Raw genomic sequence first — 27366 nt, 5'->3', positions numbered from 1 at the left:
TATTTCATAGCTAATATTATTTCTTGGTAGATCAAATGTCACCTATATGGCTAATAAATCCCTATGTCACAATGGGAAATTTAATTAAATAAAATTAGATATTTGTGAAATGGAGAATGAAGCTTCTGGGGAGTAGATAGAAAATATTCCTGGGGATTTTTCAAAAGTTCTTTTTAAAAATTTCTAATAAAGACAAATTGAGGTAGACAAATTGAGACTTACCTTCCCAGAAGGTTCTGGAACTGCCTCTGGCTGCTGACCTCTGTACCCCAAACAAGAAGGGAAGTTGGGGCTGAAGGCCATTAAATCCCTCTTAGCTGCTCCCTCTCCAGAACACACATTTGGCCTCTGCTGCTGAGAATAAGACAGGCTCCCCATATCACTGGAACACATCACAGTAGACTTTCTTGGACAATAGAAGCCCTTTAGAGGCGCTGAGCACCTTATTGCCACATAGAATAGCAAGCTCAGCACCAATAAACTGGAAACTGAGCAGATTCCTAGGATCAAATACATGTTAATATCCACCAGTGATTCCTCTTTCCTAACCCCCTCTTTGACTTCTGCACGATCTGAACTAGAGGTCTTCAGTGTTTGTCTGCTTGCCACCAGGGATACTATCACAGTAGCTGTGGCAGACAGCACAGGATTCCCATGATCCTTCACCAACACCAGCAGTGTCTGCCTCGGTCCATCAAACTCCTCCAGGGCCCGCGTAGTGCTGATCTCACCAGTGTACAGACCCACCCGAAAAGGGTTGCGCCCAACTCCCACCTCCGACAGGAGCTCAAAAGATAGCCACGCATTATATCCTGAATCTGCATCCACAGCTCGAACCTTCGCCACCACATGGCCCACAGTCACCGAATGGGACACGAGTTCTGTCACTGGGCTAAGGCCAGCATGAGGCGGCAGCACTACCGGCGCGTTGTCATTCTCATCAAGCACGAACACTTGCAGGCTCACATTGTTGCCCAGGGGAGGGACTCCCGAGTCTTGGGCGCTCACCTGGAACTGCAGCAACTCCAGTTCCTCGTGGTCCAGAGGTTGCAGGGCATAAACTTTCCCGCTCTCTGAGTGCACAGACACATAGCTAGACAGTGGACGCACCCCTACCAGCCGCTCCACTAGCGAGTAGGACACCAACGCATTCTCCTCAGCATCTGGATCAGACGCAGTCACTGTGAAGATGTGACAGCCTGGTGGGTTGTTCTCTTTCACAAACACAGTATATAAAGTCTGCTCAAAGGCAGGTGCGTTGTCGTTCACGTCACCGATGTTCACTGACACACTGGCAGTGGTCCACAGAGCTGGCATCCCACTGTCCTTCGCTATTACCACAAGTTCATAAGCCTGCAAAGTCTCGTGGTCCACCTGGCCCTCAAGAACCAGAGAATAGTAATTCCTGAAAGTGGACACCAACGTGAAGGGTCCAGGAGGTGACAGAGAACAAGTCACCTGCCCATTAGCGCCAGAATCACTGTCAGACACACTGATGAGGGCAATAACTGTGCCTGGAGGTGCATCCTCTCTGACGGGAAGTAATAGTGATGTCACTGCAACTTCCGGAGCATTATCGTTGATATCCAGAATTTCGATCAGAACTGTACAATGGCCAACCAAGGGAGGAGTCCCCTTATCGGTCGCCTCTACCTGGAATTCAAATAGTTTTGTTTCTTCGAAATCTATATTCCCTTTTATCTTGATCTCACCATTTACTTGGTCTAGGTGGAAATTCTTCTGTACATTAGGGGAAACATCACTAGTGAATGAATAAAAAATTTCCCCATTTAATCCTTCATCCAAATCTGAGGCATTCATTTTCGTCACTAATGTTTCATTCGGCACATTTTCGAATAATTTCACTTTATAAACCATCCTCTCAAATTCCGGGGTATTGTCATTCACATCCAGTACTGTGATGAGCAATTGAATGGTGCCAGTGAGCTCAGGTTTCCCTCCATCAGTAGCAATTAGTAATAAATGATGTTCAATGGTTTCCTCTCTATCTAAAACTTTCTTTAAAACTAGCGTAAGAGAATTCATTTTCTCATCCTTTTTCTTTACATCCAAAGCGAAATATTCATTAGGACTGAGGTTATAGGTCAGCAAAGCATTCTCTCCAATATCCTCATCCCATGCGCCCTCTAGTGGAAACCTAGAATCCAGTGGACTGGATTCAGAAATAAACAAATTCTTTTGTGTTACGGAAAACACCGGCGGATTGTCATTAATATCCTTGATCTCTACCTCCACATGGAAAACCTGTACCGGCTTGTCCACGATCACCTCGAGGTGGATTCTACAAACAGGGTTGCGGCCGCACAGCTCCTCACGGTCGATCCGAGAATTCACAAACAAAATACCATTCTGCCTGTTTACCTCCAGGTAGTCCCTGCGGCCCTTCGACACCACCCGGAACAGTCTCATCACAACATCCCCAACATCCAGACCCAGATCCTGCGCTATACGGCCCACAAAAGTACCGTGTTTTGCCTCTTCCGACACAGAGTAATGGACCTGGCCGCTCCCTACCTCCCAGGCTGTGTGGAAAAGAAAGGAACATAGCAGATGCTGGAAACCCAGGAGGCCTATAGACCTTGCAACCATCTCAAATCCCTTTTTTCTGCCCTTGGACCAACCTTCTGTCTTTCACAAATACATAGGATTACTAACGATTCCTTAAATCTCCATCTCAGACAGTCCCTGGTTTTCAGCTCTTCTGGGATGATGACGGAAAGGAACCTCTATCTTCCCAGGAAGGAAAATCAGTGGTTTTTTCTGTCTAGTAAGATTCTTGGTATACAGCGACACTCTGTGGATTAGTTATGTAAGTGAGATCTGCCTATTTTTTATTATTCTCTGAGTTTACAATTTTTAATATCTTATTAAAAACTTATAAGTAAAAAGTAATGCAACCAGTTAATTTTACTTGGGAAATAATTACATTTAAATTCATTAACTTTGAGAAAAATATCTATTATAATTTTTCAGTCTTTTCTTCTGGGTTCTCATAAAAATTCCTTGAACACTCATTATGCTAATGTCTGTCCATTTAGTCCTCTTACATTGTCACAGATAATGGACACTCCATTCTACCGATTACTTTCTAGACTTTCTATTTTCTTTCCCTGTTAGATGTTTTGAATCATCTTATGTAACCCTTGTAAAGCTTTCTCATATTCACTGAAGACTATATTATGCTAATATATTTTGAAAATAATAGCTATTTATTTACTGAGTAAATATCCCAGTAATATTGGCTATCGTAACTTCTCAATAATGTGTCCCCAAGAAAATGTCTTCATTTTCAAGGTGAAAGATTTTTTTGAGGTCAGGATTCCTCTGACACAATGTTACATTTTCTTTAAAAAACTAATTTTGGCAACAAAGTATTCATAGTCAGAAAGTACCACTTATTTAGTGTCATCCTTTATCTTACAAGTTTTGGAGTCCCAAAAATGTTGTGCCTATGATCATAAAGATAGTAAGTAAAAGAGCAAAGATTTGAACCCAGATACGGAATTCTCTCCACTATACAATGATAAGTTGTGGTAATAAAAATAGATGGAAACAAATTTGAGAGATGTTGAGAATCAGTTATCAAGAAGATTCAGTAATTAATGGAATATAATAGATAATTTAGAGGAAAGAATAAGAAATAACATCAAGGATTTGAGGTTTAATAAATGATGATGATAATGATTAACAGATTAACTGAAATTAGAAAGAACTCGTAGTGGGGGGAGGAAGTCAAAGAAAAACCTTTCCATTTGGAACATATTAAATTCAAGGTGAGGAGGAAGGGGATATTCAGAAGTGATGGTAATATAAACATTAAATGCATTAGTAAATCTTATTTCAAAAGTTGAATGGCCAATATTATCAGATGTTGCCAGGAGATCAACAACAATAAGTACTAGAAACCATTCACACACATAGTTGTTGATAAAGAATTGTGATATACAAAATATGAGCCTTTTATTTTTTAATTCTATAAAAGTAATAAACAATCTATGGTTTTAGTTGCAAGAAGCAGATATGGAATTTGAAACTTATATTGTTAAAGGACTTATATGTGATGGATTACATAAAATAGTCTGTTGCTCATCAAAAAGATTTAGCTCCTGCTAAAATCCCTTACAACACTACACATGCCACAACAATATTGAGAATTAACAGTGAACCATAGATCTCTCATGAAGATATTTAGCATATATATTTACAAAAATAAACACCCTGAAATTCACTGAAGAACTGAAATGTTACAAAATGGATCTGTCCTGTAGAAATTGTTTTAATGGTCTGCCTCTAGAAATGTCAGCAACTCATTTTTTAGATTTTATTTTTCTAAATTCCATGTAAAAATTTTAATATCTTTTTGAATTGTTTAAATTCCAAATCTCTTCCTTCCTCTCCTTTCCCCAAGTTGATAAGACAAGTAATTTGATATCATTATTTATGTGAAATCCTGCAAAACATATTTCCATATTAGTCATATCAGCAACTTCTTCTTGAAAAGAATAATTCCTAAGCAATTTCACCTATAAACTATTACCAAAGTTGTCCTCCACTTATAATAATGATGTCTTTAAGACATTTAGAAAACACTTCAAAAGATATGAAATGCCACATTTATTTTAAAACAATAAAATATCTAACATTTATATAGTACTCACTATGTTCCAGGCACTGTGCTAAACACAATAACTCTGAAAAGGTGGTACTATTATTATCATCTCATTTTACAGATGAGGAAACTGAGGCAAACAGCCAGTTGTGGTGGGGGGAGTATCCAGAGTCACAGAGCTGGTAAGTGTCTGAGGTTAGATTTGAACTCAAGTCTTCCTAACACTAGGCCCTGCCCTCCATCCATAGTGACAGCTACCTTCTCCATCCCACAAAAAAAAATGCTACCTATAATATATCATATATACTGTATTTAACTTATACAATATATAAGACATATTCTGTTTACATGGAGAATGCATCATGAAAAATGCTAGACAAATCAAAAGCTGGAATTAAGGTAAACAGAAAAAAATAGCAACAATCTCAGATATGTAGACAATACTATTCTGATGCCAAAAAGTGAAGAAGAATTTAGAAGTCTCTTGATGAGAGGGAAAGAGGAGAATGTAAAAGCTGGCTTGAACTTTAACATTTTTTAAAAAACCAACAACTAAGATCTTGGCAACTAGTTCCATCACTTCCTGGTAAATAGAGGGAGAAGAAATAGAAACTGTCAGGCTTTATATCCTTGGGCTCAAAGATCACTGCAGATGATGATGACATCTTCCATGAAATTAATTGCTCCTTGGAAGGAAAGCTGTGGCAAATCTGAACAGCATACTTAAAAGCAAAGGTATCACTTTGCTGACAAACCTAGAGTCAAAGGTATCATTTTTCCTATGACTTCAAGAGTTGGACCATAAGGAAAGCTGAGTATCATAGAATCAATGCTTCCAAACTGTGGTGCCAGAGAAGACTTTGGAGAGTCCCTTGGACAACAAAGAGGTCAGATAAGTCAATACTTAAATTAATTCTGGCTATTCACTGGAAAGACAAATACTGAAGTTGAAGCTTACATACTTTGGCCACATGAGAAGACAGAACTTATGGGAAAAAGACACAGATGTTGGAAAAAGATTGAAGACAAAGGGAAAAGGAGGCAGCAGAGGTTGAGATGAATAGTGTCATGGAAATAATTAACATGAAATTGGACAACTTTGAGAGATAGTGGAGAATAAAAGAACCTGGCCTGCGATGTTCCATGGAGATGTAAAGAGTTGGACATGTCTGAATAACTCAACAACAACAACATACTATATCAGGATAATATTACTAGAGAAAGTAGTATGTAGTTGTGGATAAACTAAATACAATGTAACGAGCAAGAATCACCCTTTTAAAAATTACATTTTAGATAGAATTTAGATAGAATAGAATTACAGTTTCCCACAAAATGAAATTCCATCAAAGAGAATGATGGGAAGAAAAGCAAAATTGACAGGGTAGAATTGACATTTTTGTACATTAGCACAAACTTGGTCACAAGGAAGAAATTTGCAAAGGAGTTTCTCAAAAACAAAACTCTCCAAGATTCTACTACCTGTATAGATAAAAGATTTGGCATCAACTTGTTGTATTTATTTGAAAAGTTCCTTTCCTCAGTAACTGAAGTGCTTCCAAATTTGAATTCTAATCTTGAAAAGACTTCAACTTATAATTTTGTTAAATTGTTTTCTTGATAGTATAAAGCAAATACCTCAAGAAATATTTATAACTGGATTTTTCAAAGGTAACAGCAGAAGAAAAATACCAATAGCATCTACTTTACTCATCATTCATGTGTAACTTCTTATGCTTGAAGTTCAAAAATAAATTAATACATAACACATCATTCAACAAGGGCTTTAGCAACAGATTGGTAAACTTTGCAGTCAACAGTTATTTATTCTCTTCCTACCAAATGATCCCTCATGACACATTCATAGAGACCTCCTAAATTGGTGGATTACTGGTGGTACTCAGTAGTGTCTTAAATATTTACCTCCTTTAAATTCCTAGTATGCCAAACAGATATGTTTAGTCATTCCTTCTGCCAGTTGCCAAAACTACGGACTAGTAGGTACAAACTAAGGACAGTAACAACTCCCTTTAATGATACACTTATCTTGACCCTATTCTCTTGGATTAAGAATAATCTCATACTATACTTATGAGTTGGATGGCCATAAAATTGATCCAATTATCTGGGAAATTTTTTTAACTTTCTTTAAAAAGAGAGGCAGAGAGAATCTTTAACCACATTCACTACTAATTATCCTATACTTCCTCTTCTCCCTGTGCAAAACAGATGAGGGGCCAGTTTTTAAAAATATTGTGTCCATAAGAAAGAAGAAGCTTTTGTAAAATTAAAACATTTATTCAGTCATGTGTATGGCATCTATGTGATTTCAAGAATCAAATGTCTACAATATTATAAACATTTAGAATCTTTTGAATAATTAATTCATGTTGTTTTCATTCATCCTAATATTTAATATCTTACAGGCAGAGAATGAGCTTTTCCTATTCAGAAATGTTTAAAGTTCTTAAATGAAGATACATTACAGTAAAATATTTTCATTTCAACACTAAAGGCAAAATAGCATGAAAAGCACTGTATCTAGAGTTAGATAAATTAGGTTCAATTTCTGGCATGGTATTTATTACCCAGAAGACCTTAAGAAAGTTACAGCCTCTAGACCTCATTGTCTTCTCCTTTGAAATAAATGACTGGGATTAGATGAGCTCAAAAATCCTCTCCTGATCTAAATATGTGCACTCACTTTAAATTGCAATTAAGGAAGTTGGTATTAAACACATGGGCTTCCATATTTAAAAAAAAAACTTTGGGAAAATATTTTTCAACAAAACAAATGAAAACAAAGCAAATATGTCCATGATGATTTCCTATTAGCACCATAATCATTACTATAAAACAAGAATAACTATTGAAAAAAAAGTTATTAAATCTTTAGTGAGAATAGATTTAATATCAATACTAGAATGTGAGCCTTTAAAATATCACATGAGACTTTTATTTGGCCAGAAGTTCTTGGTCTTGGCATAGACACATCAATCCCAGAAAATTCTGAAAGTTTAAAAAAATAGGAAAATCTACACTATCTCTGTCCCTCCCTCACAAAAACAAAAAAGAAAAACAAACACATAAAGGACATCCTTATCAACAGAAATGTAGAAATAACAAGAAATATGAAATTTTGGTATCAATTTATCACATTCATAACCCTTACCTGAGGCATTGTTTTCCTCCTCATATTGTTATTATTGAAAATTAATACATTTCATATAAGGTAGTCTGACAATTTGCAAACAATACCAATTTTAAAGAACTTTCGAATTAGCAGGTTAAAAGTGTAGCAGTTAAAAAGCAACAGAATTTTGGAAGTGAACTATTTTGTAATTTTTATTAAAGCCTTTTCAGGGAACCATCTATTTGTAATTTTTGTCTTAAAATTTCAACTACTTCGAGTTTACTGAACTGGGCTGAAGTTGAACTTCAAATATAGGAGAGAACTCAAGGCATACCACAAACGCAACGTACCCAAACTTCAAATGAAAGGTAGAAAAATAGTCCTAATAGACTTCTAAAAAATAAAATATAATAATTAATATATTTTATTAATTCTTAAAGGTATAAATGATGCGGAAAGGAGAACATTCAGTTCCTCCAAACTTACTTTCTAAACCCAGAGTGAGGAAACTGAATGTGTTTCTTCTATAGGAACACTCAATTCTCCAAACAAACAAGAAACAAAGCTTCCAAACACCTTGGAAGGCTCTAAACTATTCTGCTGTTGCTCAGCTCTTCCTTAGGAACAAGGACATGAAGGAAAGTTGGGGCTGAAAGCCATGAGTTCATTCTTGGCCACCCCATTTCCAGAGCACACCTTCTGTCGCTGTTGCTGGGAATATGACCAGCTTCCAACCACGCTGGAGCACACTTTCATCGGCTTCCGAGACCCATATGCACACTGATGGGGTGCCGAGAAACAGTCACATACAACAGCAGACTCAGCATCAGCAGACTTGACAGTGAGCAGATGGCAATGATCAGATAAACGTTCACATCCACTAAAGTCGCCTTCCCATCGCGTGCCCCACTCTAGATGACCCTTTGAGTATCTGTCCGCTCTCTACTAAAGACACGGTCACGGTGGCAGTCGCAAAGAGAGAAGGCTCCCCGTGGTCCTTCACCAGCACCAAGAGCACCTGCTTCATTCCATCGGACTCTTCCAAGGTCCTTGTAGTGCTGATCTCGCCGGTATATAGACCCACTTGAAAAGGTTTCCTTCCAATTCCCACCTCCAGAAGCAGTTCACAAGACAGCCATGCATTGTCGCCAGAATCCGCATCCACTGCCCGAATCTTCGCCACCACTTGTCCAGCCGCCACTAACTGTCGATAAAGTTCAGTCACTGGACTGCCACCAGACTGAGCCCCAATCTGAGGCAGCAGCACTATTGGCGGGTTGTCATTCTCGTCCAGCACAAACACTTGGAGGCTCACGTTGCTGCCTTAGGGAGGGAAACCAGCATCCTGGGCGCTCACTTGAAACTGCAGCAACTCCAGATCCTCGCGGTCCAGGGGCTGCAAGGCGTACACTTTCCCGCTTTCCGAGTGCACTGACACATAGCTAGACAGTGGAGGCTCTCCAATCCATCGCTCTACTATAGAGTAAGTCACCAGCGCGTTCTCCTGCTCAACTAGATCCGATGCCGACACATTGAAGATGTGACAGCCAAGTGGGTTGTTCTCCTTCACGAACACAACATATACAGGCTGCTCAAAAGCAGGTGCGTTGTCGTTCACTTCGCCGATGTCCACTGACACACTGGCTGTGGTGCACAGAGCCGGCGTTCCACCATCTTTCGCTGTTACTACCAGTTCAAACACCGACACATTCTCACTGTCCACCTGGCCCTCCAGGACCAGCGAGTAGTAATTCTTGAAAGTGGACACCAGCTTGAAAAGTCCAGGATGTAACAGTAAGCAAGGCACTTGCCCATTAGCTCCTGAGTCACGGTCAGACACACTGATGAGGGCGATGACTGTGCCTGGAGTAGCGTCCTCTCTGATAGGCAACGATAGTGAGGTCACTGCCACCTCTGGTGCGTTGTCATTAACGTCTAACACTTTTACCAAAACTTTGCAATGACCAGATAATGGTGGAGTTCCTTTATCCATGGCTATTACGTGCATTTCATATAATTTTATTTTTTCGTGATCCAGTTGTCCTTTTATTTCCCCAGTGATGGGATGGATTCTAAATTTTGCGGTTATGTTAGGAGGAGTGTCACTACTGAATGAATACATAACTTCGCCATTTACTCCTTCATCCATATCCGAGGCATTGATCTTATCACTAAAGTTCCGTTCATCGTATTTTCTAGTAATTTGACTTTGTAGACTTCCTGATCAAACTCTGGAGCATTATCATAAACATCAATAATTGTACTGTTCCTGTGAGCTCGGGCTTTCCCCCATCAGTAGTAGTTAATAATAAAGGAAGTTCTGGGATTTCCTCTCCGTCCAAAGATTTCTTAAGGACAAGGGACAAAGACTTACTGAGTTCATCATTCGTCTTTACATCCAAAGAGAAATATTCATTAGTGCCAAGTCTGTAAGTCAGTAAAGCATTGGCTCCCACATCGTTGTCAGATGCTCCCTCTAGTGGAAATCTTGAACCTACTACTCTAGATTCGTAAACGAAAACACTTTTTTATCTGTTACCGGGAACAGGGGCATATTATCATTAATGTCCTTGATCTCCACCTCCACATGGAAAACCTGTAGCGGCTTGTCCACAATCACCTCCAGGTGGATGCTACAAACAGGACTACGATCGCACAGTTCCTCAGGGTCGACCCGAGAATTCGCAAACAAAATACCATTCTGCCTGTTTACCTCCAGGTAGTCCCTGCGGCCTTTCGACACCACCCGGAACAGTCTCATCACCCAACATCCAGACCCAGATCCTGCTCTATGCAACCCACAAAAGTACTGGGTCTTCCTTCCTCCTGAACTGAGTAATGAACCTGGCCGCTTCCCACTTCCCAGGCTGTGTGGAGCAGAAGCAAAAACAGCAGAAGCCCGGCTCTCAGGCCGCCTGTCCTCCAATCTATCATCTAAAACTCTATTCAAATACCTTATTCATTGAACTATCACTCTACAAATTCCGAGAATAAAGCAGATGACGAAAGTCCTACAGCTCAATGGCAGAGCAATGAGAACTCTCAGGATTTTGTCAGTAAGAAAACCTGGAAGGATGTGGACGATTTTTTTTTTAACCATAGGACTGAGCCCCCTCCTTTGTTAGAAGGTAGACAGCGACACCATGTGGTCAGTTGGCTTTAACAATTTATTTGAATTCTATATTTTTATTTACTCCAACAGTATTTACAATTTTTATTTTTCTAAATTGAAGACTCTTGAATGGTATTTCTGATAAAATCCTTTTTTTACCTTCGCAAAAATTAATTATGTTTGGTTTTAAGGGTATGCGGAATTACATTTCTCAAAGCTAGCCCTTTAAAATCTACCACCACCACCACTATCTTTTTCCTCACCCTGGACGGACTTGGAAATTGGCATCAGAATGTAAGGTAAGCCCATTTATACTGAGAATGGTGAGCCTGAACCTGAGCTAAAGATTCAAGAATGCTTAATTCCAAGATGCAGAATCATACTTGGTCAGCACACCTACCTGAGATTTGGTTTTGTGAATTTTGTTTTTATTTTGTTTTTATTTTTTAAACCCTTACCTTCTGTCTTGGAACCAATACATAGTATTGGCTCCAAGGCAGAAGAGTGGTAAGGGCTAGACAATGGGGGTCAAGTGACTTTGCCCAGGGTCACACAACTAGGAAGTGTCTGAGGCCAGATTTCAACCTAGGACCTCCTGTCTCTTGGCCTAGCTCTCAATCCACTGAGCTACCCAGCTGACCCCTGAATTTTGTTTTTATGATAGCTTGAAAAAAGATGTATTTTGGACATCATTTTCCATGCTTCCTGTGCTCTTGAATACATCATATTAAGTCTTAAGTAATATTTAGACCTATGCCTCTTTTTACTCTTTTTACTCATATGGATATTCAGATGTAGCTTTTACTTTCTCCTTATCCTAAGGGAGACAAGAAAATCCTAAAAAGTCCTATTAAAATAAATTACATTTAAAAGGAACAAAATGTTTCAGGAATTATTTTCTTGCAAAATAGCAAACTATTTTCTGCAGTAAAGGATTTAATCAAGGAAAACTCAATGCAAAAGATACTGCAAACCAACATTCCACTCAGAACTCCCAGGAACTGGGACTGAAAACAAAGGGAGAGGCTGCTTTCTCTATCAGTCAGGAGAGCTCAGAGGCTATCTGACTGGTATTTCTGGGGTGGACCTGGAGAGCCAGTGGATCCCTCTTCTTTGGCTTTCTTGACATTTCTGCCTGTTCCTACTGCTGCTGCTACAGAGAAGTGGATTTCAGCTGTTGTTGCTGACATCTTACTGGGGCTGTTGTTCTGCTGTTTGAATCAAAGAGGACTCCTGTGTTGTGAAATTCTTTCACCCCTTTTGTCCTTGCCCCTTATCCCTTTAGCTAATTAAACCATATATATATATATATATATATATATATACACATATATATACATGTACATGTACATATGTATACATATGTATGTATATACATATGTATACATATGTAGTGTATATGTATATGTACATGTATACATATGTACATGTACATATGTATACATATGTATGTATATACATATGTATGCATATGTAGTGTATATGTATATGTACATGTATATATATGTATATATATATGGTTTAATTAGCTAAAGGGATAAGGGGCAAGGACAAAAGGGGTGATGTATATGTACATGTATATATATAGCTAGTTTTAACCCTTCTTTTAACCCACATATTACACTTCTCAAATTTCAATTTCAACTAGCATATTTGTTCTATGAAAAGAAAATTCTCATTTCCCCATCTACCAATCTTATTAGTAAATGCTATTATAAAAAGTATATCAACATCAATTTAATTTGTTAAAACAAATCCAGCTTATAATTTGCTTCAAGTAATCAATATACAAAACCAACAATTCATTTTATTTTAAACAGTGTGAAGAATATGCACATCCAAATTCTCCATTTTCCAATTCAACAACTATTTATGGAACATGTATTTTGTTGAGAACAAAGAGACTTTTGTGGAAAATAATAAGTATATGCTAGATCTAGTCTCTGGCTTCAAGGTGAATGCAAATAATTATCTACATTACATCATACAGTCCTAACTATACAAACAAATTTATGTGAAAATAATACCAGCCAAAATAGCATAAAGGGCTAAACAGAATATTATGAAAAGTCAACATATGCAAGAAGCTATGAGTGGCAAGTCAAGAAGGGGAGAGACTAGTTTTGGCTTAAATCATCCCAAAAAATAGCAGTGAGGTCTTTGAGAAGGAAAGATTCTATGTAGGGAGAAGATAATGAGACAGAAAAATGAGGGAATTACCTTGCAAATACAAAGGGACAGAGAGAAAGTAATGTGTTGGAGAGTAGCTAAGCCTGCATTTCACATTGGCAATGTTTAAGGATATGACAGAATACCTAAATGAAAATTACATGATGGCATTTGGTGACACGAGATGGGGGAGGGGGTAAATAAGGAGTAAAGCTGAAGAAAATGCAGGTGTCACAAAACAGTGAGCATGGTTAAACTTAAACTCACTGAGAAACTTCTAGAGGTGAAAGCAAGAACAAAATATTGAACCAGAAGGAATGTCCATATTTAGAATATGGGCACTAATGAATTCAGAAGAGAGTCCAACAGATAGAGAGAAAGACCCAAAAAAACAAGATAGTTTATTGCCATAAAAGCCAAGAGAGGAGAATTTTCACAAGCAGGGGAGGAAAATGTTCATGACTGTCAAATGCTTCAGGGTTATCAAAAAGAATGAGGAAAGGAATGATTTCTGTTTGGATAAGTCAGTGGATTTTTAATTCTACCCACAATTAGGGCAATAGCAAATAACTGGCACATAATAAAGATAAGTTTGTATTATTTTTGTCTCTCTAAATAGCTTGCAATCTAGAAATATGTTTAATTTAAAAAGTAGATATGCCATTTGGAACATTTATTTTGTTAATAGCTATGAATGTGTTGGATTAAATGAAATAATTAATCAATAGGTAAGTACCAGCCCTGTTATGACCACATCAGAATAATATTGAGAGTTTAAAATTTGTCATAGTTTTCTTTCATAAAAATACTCAACACTAAATAGTCAAGAATATGTTTTTCTCTTGAATATCTTTGTCTTCAAAGATCCAAGAATTTTTCTCACCTTTTATGAGGAAATGGGCTTTGTGTCAATGTTTTACCTTTAGAAATTTCAACCACTTGTTCCTAGGAGAAATGAAAGTTCCTAACAATAATTTTAATTATAAATTATCATCAAGGTTTCCTTTCACATTGGTTCCATTCATAGAAACAATACTTTTAAATATTTTAAGACATTTGAATCAATACTTAAAAACAATAAAGAGATGTCACACTCATTTGGTTAAAAATAGCCAGCATGAAGAGTATAACAATGAAAAATGAAAAGAATACATTTCCATGGAAAGTATATCATGAGGAACAAGGGGCAGACTTTTCCAAAAAGTTATAAAATAGCATGTAAAGGACTTGAGATTTCAGTATGATGAGACTGAGCCATCAAATTAAATCACAACCCAACTGAAGGCTTAGTTATTAAGTTCTGAGCAGTTGTCTAAGATGTGACATGCTCAGGCTAATTTTAACTATTAGCTATAGAATTTGAGCCCAACCTTTCCTAATGTTGATCAAGAGTCCATTTCTATTATTATAGTCATTGTGATAGTTGCTATAGATATCAGAGACTAAAGTCTAAGGTTCCTTGCCCTCAGTGAGCTTACATTCTATTTAGAAAAACAACAAGTACACATATAAGTAAATACTATATATAAGATAAGTGCAAAATAATTGGGAGGGAAGCAGCTTCAGGGCATCAGGAAAGGCTTCATGTTAGAAGTACAAATTAAGCTCAAATTTGAAAGGAAATTAGGATTTTGAGTTGCATATGTGAGAAGAGAGTGCATTCCAAAGTAGTCACAAAAGTATAGAGATGAGAGATAGATTTTTATAACACTCTTCTCCACTATGAACACTTCCTTAATTTTATAGTTGTTTTTTTTTTAAAGGAATTCCACTTTAGAAAACTCTGCAGGAGAAATTTATAACAGATATGGTAAAGTTAACAGATTTTTTTCATCTATAAACATTTTCAGCTAAAATATTGAATTCATGTAGAATTAGTCTAATTCCTATGAAAATTTTAATTGTCATTTTAATAGCATTTAATTTTATTTTGATCATTTTATTAACTTCATATATGAATATTGCAAGACTATAATTATTTGTGATCCCATTTGGGATTTTCTTAGAAAAGATGGGGTAGTGATTTTCTCTTATTTCCTTCTTCAGCTCATTTTATGGATCAGGAATTTGAAGTCAGGAAGATGAGTCTTCTTAACTCCATGGTTTTACTCAATCTGTTGTGGTACCTTGCTGTACCAGGCTATTATAATTACCTGCAATTGTTAATTACTTTCACTATTCTGCCTATAGAAGTAGAGATGTCATGAGCTTTCTAAGGTTCTGTCCACAAGAAGTAAAAAACTGTCACTGATTTCAAATACTTGCATATTTATAAATTAATGGAGAATTTGTATTTTCCAGAGTCCTCTTAATATTTATTACTCTACAAAAAACAGCTATATTTTTGCTTATTTAGGAGAAATTTTTAAAGCTCACACATATCACACTAAATGAGATTATGAAATATTTTCATCCTATTTTCTAAAGGTGCAATTTTTGCACATAAAACTATGTAAACATGTGTCAAACTTTAGAAGTTCCTATTCTCCTGAGTTTTGTTGTGAATATTCAGATGCTTAGTAGAAAAAAACCCAGAAATTGTATTATAAGGAAACTTTTCCTGTCAATATTTCTAAAAGGAGCTATTGGAAACAATAAAATCAGTTTTTTGTATTTAGCAGAAACCTTTATTAAATCCATAACTTAATGCTCTTATTGTGTCTCTATTTTCCTTGAAAATTATAAATACAAAAGAAAAATTGGCCAATTGCCTTCAAAGGAAGGAAGAGGAGAAGACAAGAAGAAGAAGAAGAAGAAGAAGAAGAAGAAGAAGAAGAAGAAGAAGAAGAAGAAGAAGAAGAAGAAGAAGAAGAAGAAGAAGAAGAAGAAGAAGAAGAAGAAGAAGAAGAAGAAAGAAGAAGAAGAAGAAGAAGAAGAAAAAGAAGAAGAAGAAGAAGAAGAAAGAAGAAGAAGAAGAAGAAGAAGAAGAAGAAGAAGAAGAAGAAGAAGAAGAAGAAGAAGAAGAAGAAGAAGAAGAAGAAGAAGAAGAAGAAGAAGAAGAAGAAGAAGAAGAATTGTAGAATAGGATGACAAAACGGACATAGGAATTTTGTATAAACAATTTCCATCTTCCTTACCTGAGGAATTAATTCACTTCAAAGCTCTTTGTTAATGGAACCAAATGAATAATTTATTCAGCAAATTCACAGGTCATAAAACTGAAATTTTGAAGTAATTTTTTCTACTTCCCTAGATAAAGTTATAGCAAATCACTAGCAAAAGAATTGGAAAAACAAAATCCTTCCAAGAAAACATCTAATTATATCTCATAATGCAAATTTTTCAATCCCTTCATTTGTTTGTCTTATGTATTTCAAAATAATAAAAGCCAAATATCAGTCTGCAAAATTAATAAACTAATGGTTGTGGATATGAATCATAGCTCAGAGGGAATGTAATTTTCAGGAGAATTTGAGAGAGATGAAGAAAACTATGTTGCCTGGACCTATTATTATGAAAGTAAGTGTGAAAGCTATAAGAAAGACAAAAATATGCAGTTCCCAATGACAATAATATTGAAAACTGGAGTCTGAAACTGTCAATCCCATACAGGTTTGCTTTGAAAACACATGGAATAAGCACTGAATATTTACCTAGGTATTGTCATCACTTAAGTATGTGTAAAACAAAGATGAAGGAAAATTCAATTGATGAATAAACCCCAAATTATCAACTCACCTTACAAGAAGGAGCAGAACCTAACTCTGGCTGTGGACTTCTGTCCTCAGAAGAAGGACACGAAGGGAGGTTGGGACTGAAGGCCATGAGGTCGTTCTTGAATATCCCGTCTCCGGAGCAAATCCTCTGCCCTCGCTTCTGGGAATATGACCAGCTATTCATTCCACTAGTGCATACTAGTGTGGGCTTCCCAGGACTGTAGACAGCCCGAAAGGGAGTGGAGTATTTTAGAGCCACATACAGCAACAAGCTTAGCACCAAGAGACTGGACACAGCGCAGATGGCTATGATTAGATAGACGTTCACGTCTCCCAAGACATTCTCTTTCGACATGTCCACCACCTCCGACTGGCGAGCTATCCCAGATGAGGCCTTCACTGAGAGTCCACTCTCAACTAAAGACAAGATCACTGTAGCTGTGGCAGACAGAAGAGGCTCCCCATGGTCTTTCACCAACACTAACAGCGTCTGTCTCGGTCCATCCGACTCCTCCAGGGCCCGAATCGTACTGATCTCTCCAGTGTACAATCCCACGCGAAAAGGGCTGCGACTTACACCCACCTCTGGCTGCAATTCGTAAGACAGCCATGCATTATAACCCGAATCTGCATCCACAGCTCTGATCTTCGCCACCACATGACCTGCTGCTACCGACTGTGATACCAGCTCTGATACTGAACTAATGCCGGCGTGAGGTGGTAGCACAGCTGGCGCGTTGTCGTTCTCATCAAGCACGAACACCTGCAGGCTTACATTGCTGGCCAGAGGAGGGAAGCCCGCGTCGCGGGCGCTCACCTGAAACTGCAGCAACTCCAGCTCCTCGTGATCCAGGGGCTGCAGGGCGTACACTTTCCCGCTCTCCGAGTGCACAGACACATAACTGGACAGTAGACGTTCTCCCACTTGTCGGTCCACCAGCGAGTAAGACACTAGAGAGTTCTCCAATGCATCCGTGTCGGATGCTAACACTGTGAAGATGTGGCAACCAGGAGGGTTGTTCTCCTTCACAAATACAGTGTACTCTGGCTGCTCGAAGACCGGCGCATTGTCATTTACGTCGTAGATTCCCACAGACAAGCTGGTCTCGGCCCAAAGGGCTGGCGTACCACCATCCCTGGCAGTGACCACCAGCTCATAGGCAGGCACGCTTTCGCGGTCCAGTAGTCCCTCCAGCACTAGTGAATAGTAATTCCTGAAGGTAGAAACCAGTGTAAAGGACCCTTGGGGAGAAAGTGAGCAAGTCACTTGCCCGTTGGCACCCGAGTCACGGTCCGACACGCTGATGAGGGCAATAACTGTGCCTGGAGAGGCATCTTCTCGAACTGGCAGTGATAGTGAGGTGATGAATACCTCAGGGGCGTTATCATTGATGTCCAGAACTTTCAGTGAGACTTTACAGTGGCCAGACATTGATGGAGTTCCCTTATCAGAAGCAATTACCTGAATTTCATATGATTTGGCTTCTTCATAATCCAATTGCCCCTTAATTCTAATTTCCCCGGTCCTAGCATCTATTTTGAACTTGTTCTGCACAGTTGAAGGAACATCACTACTGAAAGAATAAATGACCTCGCTATTGGATCCTTCATCTGAGTCAGAAGCATTCAGTTTGATCACCAATGTTCCGTTTGCTGTATTTTCAAGTAATCGGACTTTATAAAGTGATTGGTCAAACACTGGTTCATTATCATTCACATCCAGCACCTTAATGAGCAAATGAACGGTCCCTGTGAGTTCTGGTTTGCCCCCGTCTGTGGCGATTAACAATAAATTAACCCTTGATGTTTCCTCTCGGTCCAGAGGTTTCCTGAGCACAAGGGACAGAGATTGACTCAGTTCCTCATTTGTCTGTACATCCAAAGAGAAATATTCATTCGGACTAAGCCTATAGCTCAGCAGAGCATTAGTCCCTGTATCTGCATCGGATGCTCCCTCTAACGGAAAAGTAGAGTCTAGTGGCCTGGATTCTGAAAAAAAGAGATTTTTTGACTTCGTTGGGAATACCGGAGGGTTGTCATTAACGTCCTTAATCTCCACCTCCACATGAAAAACCTGCAGTGGCTTGTCCACGATCACCTCCAGGTGGATGCTACAAACAGGGCTGCGACCGCACAGTTCCTCACGGTCGATCCAAGAATTCACAAACAAAATACCATTCTGCACATTTACCTCCAGGTAGTCCGTGCGGCCCTTGGACACGACCCGGAACAACCTAGACACCAGTTCCCCAACCTCCAGGCCCAGGTCCTGCGCGATGCGCCCCACAAACGTACCGTGTCTAGCTTCCTCCTGCAGCGAGTAATGGACCTGGCCGCTTCCCACTTCCCAGGCTATGTGGAGCAGAAGCGAAAACAACAGAAGGTGGCTTCTAAGGCGGTTTTGACAGGAAAACATCATTGCAAATACTTGATGAACTCTTCAAGTTAGCATTTCATTGCTCAAATAAATAAAGTACCTAAATCTTTACCTTTCATGGTTCTCAGTAGTGTTGTATTTGTTTCCCTGGACTGACATAATGGAGCTTCTAGCATCGTAATGATGGAAGGTGTTAGGTTACCTTCTTAGAAAAGACTTCGTGGTGGAGAGCGACATCATGTGGCTGAATGTATAAACTCCAGCACATTGTCTATTTCACTTTTAAATTAGGATTGGGATGAAGCCCTTAGTAGTTTTCCCTAGTCATTCCCATTCATGTTTCTAATATATCAGACAAAGATAACTTGTTTTAAAATTGATTATGTTTCTGAAAAATAATAATATACTTAAACATGAACATAACAATTTTTAAAGGGGAATTATAGCAAAATAGGGGGAATTGATTTTTTTTCAGTGTGACTATAGAAGTTCTGTACATATGGGATGCACCTTTTCTCATAGTGATCTTTCTTTTGTCAGTGGTGATAGATGGGAGTCAAAGAATCCTCAAATCTCAATTCGGGAAGAAACTTTGGAAGTCATCCAACTCAACCTGTACCTGAACTATATCATCATTTTATAGCAGAGCCTTTGTTTTTATTTCTCTATGAGAGAGCACCCACTATCTCCAGCAGTAGCCCCTTCCACTTTTGAATAACTCTGAATTCTAGGAAGTTTTTCTTTACATCAAGCTTAAATCAACCTTTCTGAAACTTACATCCATTCCTTCTAAATCTTGCCCTGATAAGCAAAACAGGTCATTCCCCCCTTCCACATGACAGCCTTTCACTTACCTGAAGAAAGTCATCAATACCTCTTGAGTTTTTTTCAAGTCTTCAACTAGGCTCATACAGAAGAAGATTTAAGTAGTTCAACATCCTTATTGCCCTCTGGAAAATCTCATTCAATCAATCTCTTTGCTAAGACATGGTCACCAAAATAGAATATAATGTTCTAAATATGTGACAACATAACTATCAATTCCCTAACCCTAGGCATTATGCCTCTCAATGCAGCCTAAGATTAGCTTTGGAGAGCTGCTACATTACATTGTTGGTTTATATTGAGTATAAAATCCACTAAAATCTCCTGATAGTTTTCAGAGAACTGATGGCTAGCCATTTATCTAACATCTTGTACTTGAAGACATTATTTTTAGCCCTAATATAAAATTTCACATTTATCTCTCTTAAATGTCCTCTTATTAAATTTGATCCAGTATTGTAGCCTATTCAGAACTTTTTACATCCTTTATCTCTAATACTTTCCTGCCTTGGGATAATTTGCAAATATGATAAACACTCCAGCCATTTTTTGTTTATTGTTGATTTGTTTATTCAATCTAGTGTCTAGCAATCTCTATCACACAGGCAAATACTAAACATATGTTGAATTGAATTCATTAATATAAACATTAAATTTCACAAAACCAAGCACGGATCCCTGGACCACTCTATTAAAGAACTTCTTCCATGTTTAAATAGTACCATTAAGAAATAATCTTTGGATTCAGTCATTCAAGTTTAAGACTAATTAATCATACTGTCATCTAACTTTTCATTATTTCCCCAAGGATAATACAAACACCCTTATAAAATCTTAAAAGTATTATTTCTAAAGCAATCCAAATTTCTACTCATTTAATAAGACTGTAAAAAATGAAAGGCTTTAAGGATCTACTAGTACAAAAATATTTATAGGACCTCTTTTTCTAGTGGCAAAAAATTGGAAATTGAGAGAATATCTATCAGTTGAGTTGAACAAATTGTGGTACATGTTAGTGATGGGATGCTATTGTACTATACAAAATGATAAGCAAGATGATTTCAGAAAAAGCTGGAAAGATCTTCAGGAACTGATGCAGAGTGAAATAAGCAGAACAGGTAGAACATCGTACACAGTAACAGCAATATTGGATGATCATCATCTGTGAAAACTTGTCTACTCGAAGCAATGCAACAATCTGGGACAAGCCTGAAAGACTTATGAAAGGGAATGCTATCCACCTCCAGAGAAAGAACTGTTGGAATCACATGGATGCAGATCAAAATATGCTATCTTTCCCATTGTATCTATGGCTTTATTTTGGTTATGTATGAGTGTGCTCTTACAACAATGATCAATATGGAAATGTGTTTTGTATGATAATAAAAATAAAAAATTTAAAAATAATACATTTTGATTAGTCTGAGATGACCTGTCCTCCACATGGCCATCCTTGCTGGACCATGGTTTCCTCCTTTTTGAAAACTGGAACAATGTTTGCCTTTTTCTCAGTCTATGGTATCTCTACTGTTTCACAAGAGCTTTCAAAGATCATTGGTGACAACTCCCTTTTCAACTCTTTTGGAATGCTGATGTGTAATTCTATGGGGTCCAGGACATATGTATTATCTCTTGCTATTTTTCTACTTACCCTAAGTTTCAAAACTCTACTGACTATTTTTGTTCCTTCCTCTCCAGATCACAGATAATTCTTATAGTCAGGGGAAACAAGCAAAATAATACTTGAACAGCTATTTTATCTTTCTGCCAGCTATGATCACCATCTATTCTTCATGCAGCAGTGATCTGAGCTCTTATTTGATCTTTTTCTCTCCAATGAAAATTTTTTTAAAAACATGATGTGATTTGTATAGGACTGTACCACATTTTAAATGACTGAATAAACAAATGAAATTAAATGAATGAAAAAGTATTATTCACTTTGTGCAAAGCATTGTACTTTAGTGAAACTACAAGTAGCAAAGTTAGATAGCCACTTCTTTCAAGGAACTTGTATTTAATAGAGAAAATATAAAAATAAGAGGAGTCAGCTGCATAATATATAGAAATACCCAATGGTCCTTAGTGGTCTTGCTTTCACATTCTATGTGTATAATTTCTTAAAAATCTAAGTTCATAGATGGATTTCCAGTGCACCTACATTTTCCTTTGTAAATAGCACTGGCCTTCCTGCTTCAACAGAATTCCATTCTTAACAACTTTCTATCCTTCCTGACCTGAATTCTCATGTAGAATTTTATTAATTATACATCATTTATCCTTTTCCCCTTTGAAAATCATTTTCCAAAAATCAATGGTGTATGTCAGTATTTTCTTCCTTTTCTGTGTAAATTTGTAATGTGTAGTGGTTGTCAATATTTTCACCTCAGTAACCAGCTTCCGCCTGGTGATGAAAATTAGATTCACATCAAGTTTAATGCCATCTTATTAAGAGTAAAATTATGGTTAAGGTAAGCCACTAAGGAGTTCTGGCATATATCAAGACAAGTGAAGTTTCCTTTCATTACAGTGTCATCTTTTAATGTTGGAATTGATATGTGTTCTTGATCTCTTCTAATCTATTCAGGTGATTGGTAATAAACGTCTATGCAAGTATTTCTGTTTCTGTCTTTATTGTTCTTGACTCTCAGCATGCTAACATTCATGTTCCTTTCCCTTTCCCCCATTACTTTATTTCCTCATTTAAGTATATCTTCCTAAAATATAATACTTTCCCACCCCTCTTTTACTTCTCTTGAATAAACTCTTACAGAGCCATAATACAATAATTGATTCCATTTTCTCAAATCTCAGTAATTCCCATGAAAAATCAGATTTGCCTCTTTGCATTAGACTTTCCAGCAAATTGGCTTGTTGCTCAGGCTTTGTGCCTTTGAGTATAGTTATCTGGGATCACAGGTTTTATTTCTGGAACATTTTCTTCGATTTTTGACCCCTTTGAATTTTTGGGTCTCTCTATTAAGATTTTTTTCTTCCTACATAATTGTTACTCTCTATGATGTCTAACATGATGGCTATTCCAGCCACATCCTTTTAAAGTTTAAATTTACTTTGCAATACTTCACTAAAGGATTTTTAAAATCAGTTCTTGTTAGGTATACCCCATACCTGTCCAAGACTATATCATTTTAATATTTTAAACCATGGTTTAAAAATCCAAATTTCATTTTCAGACACCATGTTATTAAAACTTTCATTATATCTTTTTATTTTAAAATTATTGAATGTGATAATTTATATTATTAAAATTATTTTTTCTTTCTGATTACATTTTTATTGCCAACCCCCTTTTTACCTTAATTCATTAAATTCTTACTCATAGGGTTTAAAAAGAAACAGAAAAAAAAATCAGGCAATGTCAATTAATACCCTGACTATATTTAATGGTATTTGCAATATTCCACACCTAAAGTTCCCCACTGAAGGGTGAGTGATGCATTTCTTTTCAGTTTTCCCCTGGGACAAATATGATCATTATTAGAATTGTAGCTAGGGAATTTGCAAATTTGATTGACAGCCCTCAGGCCAAGATTCTGTAGAGCTGGTTGAGTTAGGTTTCTAAGTGGTTGGGCAGTTAACAACTGTCTCTCTCTGAACCTGGGATTGAGACACAGAGGCTCTGAGTCTGAGAATCTCATGAATAAATCTTTGAAGCTGCCTGCCTTGGATTATCTTCAAGAAAAAGGTTGAGTTTGAGTTGCCCATTCACTCTGGTGGACAGAAGTGATTTGGGTGTGATCTTGTCCCTTTTCCAGGATCTTAGAAGGACCATATAACTGGATTCTTCAGTCTGACACTAGCAAGGAGTATGGAAGTTTTTGAGAATCTGGGCTCTCCTTTTGGACTTTATCTTTTTAGTTTAGTTATAGATCAGTTAGGTTAAGCTTAGAGTAGAAACCTTATTGAGTTAACTATCTGGGTGGGAAATAGTTGGTCCTTCATCCCCTTCCATCCTCATCCCTTTTAGCTAATAAAACTATTTATATACTTCTGTGTGTTCCCATCTTTAAAACCCTTCCTTTCCTTTAAATTCCCAAAACAACGGTATGAAGCCTTCAATTTTGTTTTATTGCTGTTTATTACAATTTACATTATAATAATCCCTGTGCCTGTTTTTCTTGCTTCTGCATTCTTCACTGAATCTGTTCATATAAATTTTCTCATTTTTTAATTCTTAATTTTCAGTATTTCTTTAAAATTCTTTCCTCTTCTATAGTTATATCCCTCAATCACCAACAGTGATGGAAGGCTATTTGTAGGCTTACCGACTTCAGTTTCTTGCTCAAGACTTCTTTATCAATCTTTCCAACTTTTATTAATCCTTTCTGGATTGCTTATGAAAGTATCATTTGTGTACTGATATATTTGGTTACTTATTTTAATAAAATTATTTAAAAGAGCAGAACAGGAACAAAAATATATGTAAAGGTTTTATAGTCACAGACAGAGCAGACAACTAGAAAGAAAATAACCAAATGTTTCGCAAATAAAATTAAATAAATGCATCAACTACTAGAAAGAGACAAAATTCAGTAAAGAAATTGGAAAGAAGGAAAAATATACTAGTCAACGTAGGCAAACCATTAAGGAGTTCTAGTGCCAGAGAGCAAATTCAAATGGTCAGTGAGCCTTCTCGTTTTCAGAGAGAACAGAGTGAGAAAGTGCTTGCTTTGGGAGGGGAAGGTACTGGGAAGAGGATGAACAGAGCAGCTTCCTGAGTGCCGGCTCTGCGCGCATGCCACGTCTTTGCCAACGGGTACTAGGTAGTATTAATTGCCATAAAATAAGCCGGTGCTGTGAAAATTATAGTTCTCTATTAAGGAACAAAATGAAATAATCTGGATGGAGAAGTAGCAAAATGTAGAGTATTTCAGGCTGCAATATGCTAAGACCAGAGTGCAAGTTCTATCTCTTTCAAGTGCAAACGACGCGACAAGACAAATCTTTTACTCTCTCAATGCCCCTCTTAAAACCCCCGACAATTCCCAGAAAATATATCTTTCGGGGCAAGGGCTGATCTGATATATAGAGGGAGTTTCCTCACCATTGTTCTCCTTAAACCAATTAAATTCCTAGTCTGGTCAAAACAACAATTCCCACGAGCATCAGCCACAGAAAAATCAGTCGAGGCCCCAGGGAATTGTTTTTCCAGGTAGAGCTATGTTCTAATCAATTATTTGTTTGCTCTTTAATCAAATAGTATCTTTCTGAATGCTATCCACATCTTTAAAAAGAAATGTGGATATAGAAATCCGGAAAGCACGATATGTCACCTGTTTATATGGGCATGATTTGGAATTTTGGTTTTTAAAAAACTACTCTGTTACACAAATGAATAATATGGAAATAGGTTTTGATTTTTTTATTTTTTATTTTTTTATTTTGATATTTGATTATAATCACTCAAAACCTATTTCCATATTATATTATATATATGATCACTCAAAACCTGTTTCCATGTTTATATATACCCCAATGGAATTGCTTTTCTGCTCTGGGAGGGGGGAGGAAAAAGAGGAAGGAGACAACAAAAATCATGTAACCATAAAAAAAATTAAAAAACAAATAATATCTTTCTATCAAACTGAACTCTTCATGTTTTAAATTCCTAAACACATTCCTCTAAAAAGGAATTAAGTGATAACCCCAATTCTTATAAAAAGTAATCTCTATCATTCAGTTGCATTCTAACAGTAATCCCAATACAAGTAAACAAATATTTAGTACGTGCTTTTATTCACCAGGCATTATAAATTTATATTTATCCATATAGCGCTTACACAAAGACTCACTTTTCTGAAACATGAAGTAAATAGGTTTATCTTTTACAAAAATAACATATCCTTCCAATTATTTAGCTATATATTAAATAAAATGAACAAGAGGGAGTAAGATCATTTGAGAAGATGCTAAAAAGATAGCCTAAACATTTAAAAAGTTTAAAATTCTCTAAACCTCGAAATCTGAATCTGCTTTCCAGACTGCTCTGACCCGGCTTCCAGCTATTGGCATCTATCCTATTTGGAGGGACACAGAAGGCTACAGGGACCAAAAGTCATTGTTCTTGGCCTCCCAGTCTTCAGAGCACACCTGTCGCAGTTTCTGGAAATACTAAGAAATCCTATGTACTGGAGCACATCAGCCAGGGACTTCTCTGTCCCATACACGCGGGCTTATGAAACACCTCATAGATACATTAACAAGACACTAGCACCAGCAGGTTTGACACTAAGCATATGGCTATGGTCAAATAGATAAACATATTCACCCGCCAGAGGAGGTTTCTTCCACACTCCTGCGCGTGTGTGGGCTATTTATTTGAGCTCTCTACTAAAGGTATGATCCTGGTGGCAATGACAGAGGGAGGTTCCCATGGCCCTTCCCCAGAACTAGGCACCTGTCTCAGCCCTTCCAAGATCCTGAGATCACTGATCTTGTCTCTGTACAACCTCATGAGGATAATGGCTACGTCCATGTCTGATATCGTTTCATGAGATAGCCAAAGATTGGATCCGAAATTCGAATCCACAGCCTAGCTCTTAGCAGCCACGTGACCTGTATTATCTGTCTATGGATCAAGCTCCACCATTGGACTGCTTCCTAATCGGACCATCTGGCAGCAGCACTGAAGCTGGGTGGTCTTACTCTTAGTGCACTAATACCTTCCGACTCACGTTGACGTCCAAGGGAGTGAAGCCTGAGACCTAAGCGCTCACCTGGAACTTCAGCTGCTTCAGCTCCTCTTGGTCCTGGTGCAGTAAGGTGCACATTATCCAGTTCTCTGGGTATAACCCCCTCCGGATCCCCATCACACACTCTGGCAGTAAGGTCTAACTTGAAGATCGTTCCTCATGAACACCAGGTACAAAGGTCGAAAAAACCCACACAGGTTGAAGTTCACGTCTCCTGATGGCCACAGACATACTGCTAGGCTCACCTTCCTTTGAGGTCTCAGTCTGAACATTTTCGAGGTCCATGGGTCCCTTCAGAGACAGAGGTGTGTAATACCTGAAGATAGGAGCCCTAGCTCTGGGTCAGACATGCTGATGAGGAGAATGACTTTCTGGTTGGGATTCCTCTGGAATTAGTAAAGATACTACTGTTAAGTCCATTAAGAGGGGATATTACTAATGGCTAACATTAAAGAAAATTTTGTGCACCGACTCTCAATTTCCCAGTCAGAGATTCCTCTTGTGAAAATATCTTTTACCTGAATTGGTATCACATTATCAAAATTATACATGAATTATTTATTAATTCCTTCCTATAAATCAGAAATGTTTGATCTTATTACTAAATTATTGATATTATTACTAAATCTTATTACTAAAGTTTTGTTCGATGTATTATCTATAAATTAACCTAATTTTCCAGGGCTCAAACTGGGAGGCATTGTCATTCACACCAAGAGAGAGAGCTTCACTGTGCTCGAGCTTGAACTGT

General features: G+C 37.6%; 2 protein-coding genes and 1 pseudogene across 3 annotated transcripts in view; all 3 read right to left on the bottom strand.

Annotated features, from left to right (window-relative positions):
* LOC100026963 (protocadherin alpha-C2) overlaps window positions 1-7707 on the bottom strand; it is a 275774-nt gene extending 268067 nt beyond the window's left edge. For both annotated transcript variants that reach the window (XM_007473771.3, XM_056811422.1), the window contains exon 1: window positions 223-7707. In XM_007473771.3, the coding sequence (XP_007473833.1) occupies window positions 223-2610 (2388 nt within the window). In that variant the 5' untranslated portion in view covers window positions 2611-7707. The remainder of the gene's footprint in view (window positions 1-222) is intronic.
* Window positions 7708-8381: 674 nt separating this feature from the next.
* Window positions 8382-10772, bottom strand: LOC100026684 (protocadherin alpha-2-like; annotated as a pseudogene).
* Window positions 10773-16713: 5941 nt separating this feature from the next.
* LOC100026660 (protocadherin alpha-2) lies at window positions 16714-26900 on the bottom strand. Its single transcript, XM_007473776.2, is given in 4 exon segments — window positions 16714-19043; window positions 19046-19090; window positions 26598-26771; window positions 26861-26900. Coding segments are annotated over 4 exon segments (2589 nt in total).
* Between the last annotated feature and the right edge of the window lie 466 nt (window positions 26901-27366).

The sequence above is a fragment of the Monodelphis domestica genome, chromosome 1 (genome assembly GCF_027887165.1).
Source record: "Monodelphis domestica isolate mMonDom1 chromosome 1, mMonDom1.pri, whole genome shotgun sequence".
Lineage (NCBI taxonomy): Eukaryota > Metazoa > Chordata > Mammalia > Didelphimorphia > Didelphidae > Monodelphis > Monodelphis domestica.
Note: the sequence above shows the minus strand (reverse complement) of the source record. Positions and strands in the feature narration are given on the sequence as shown.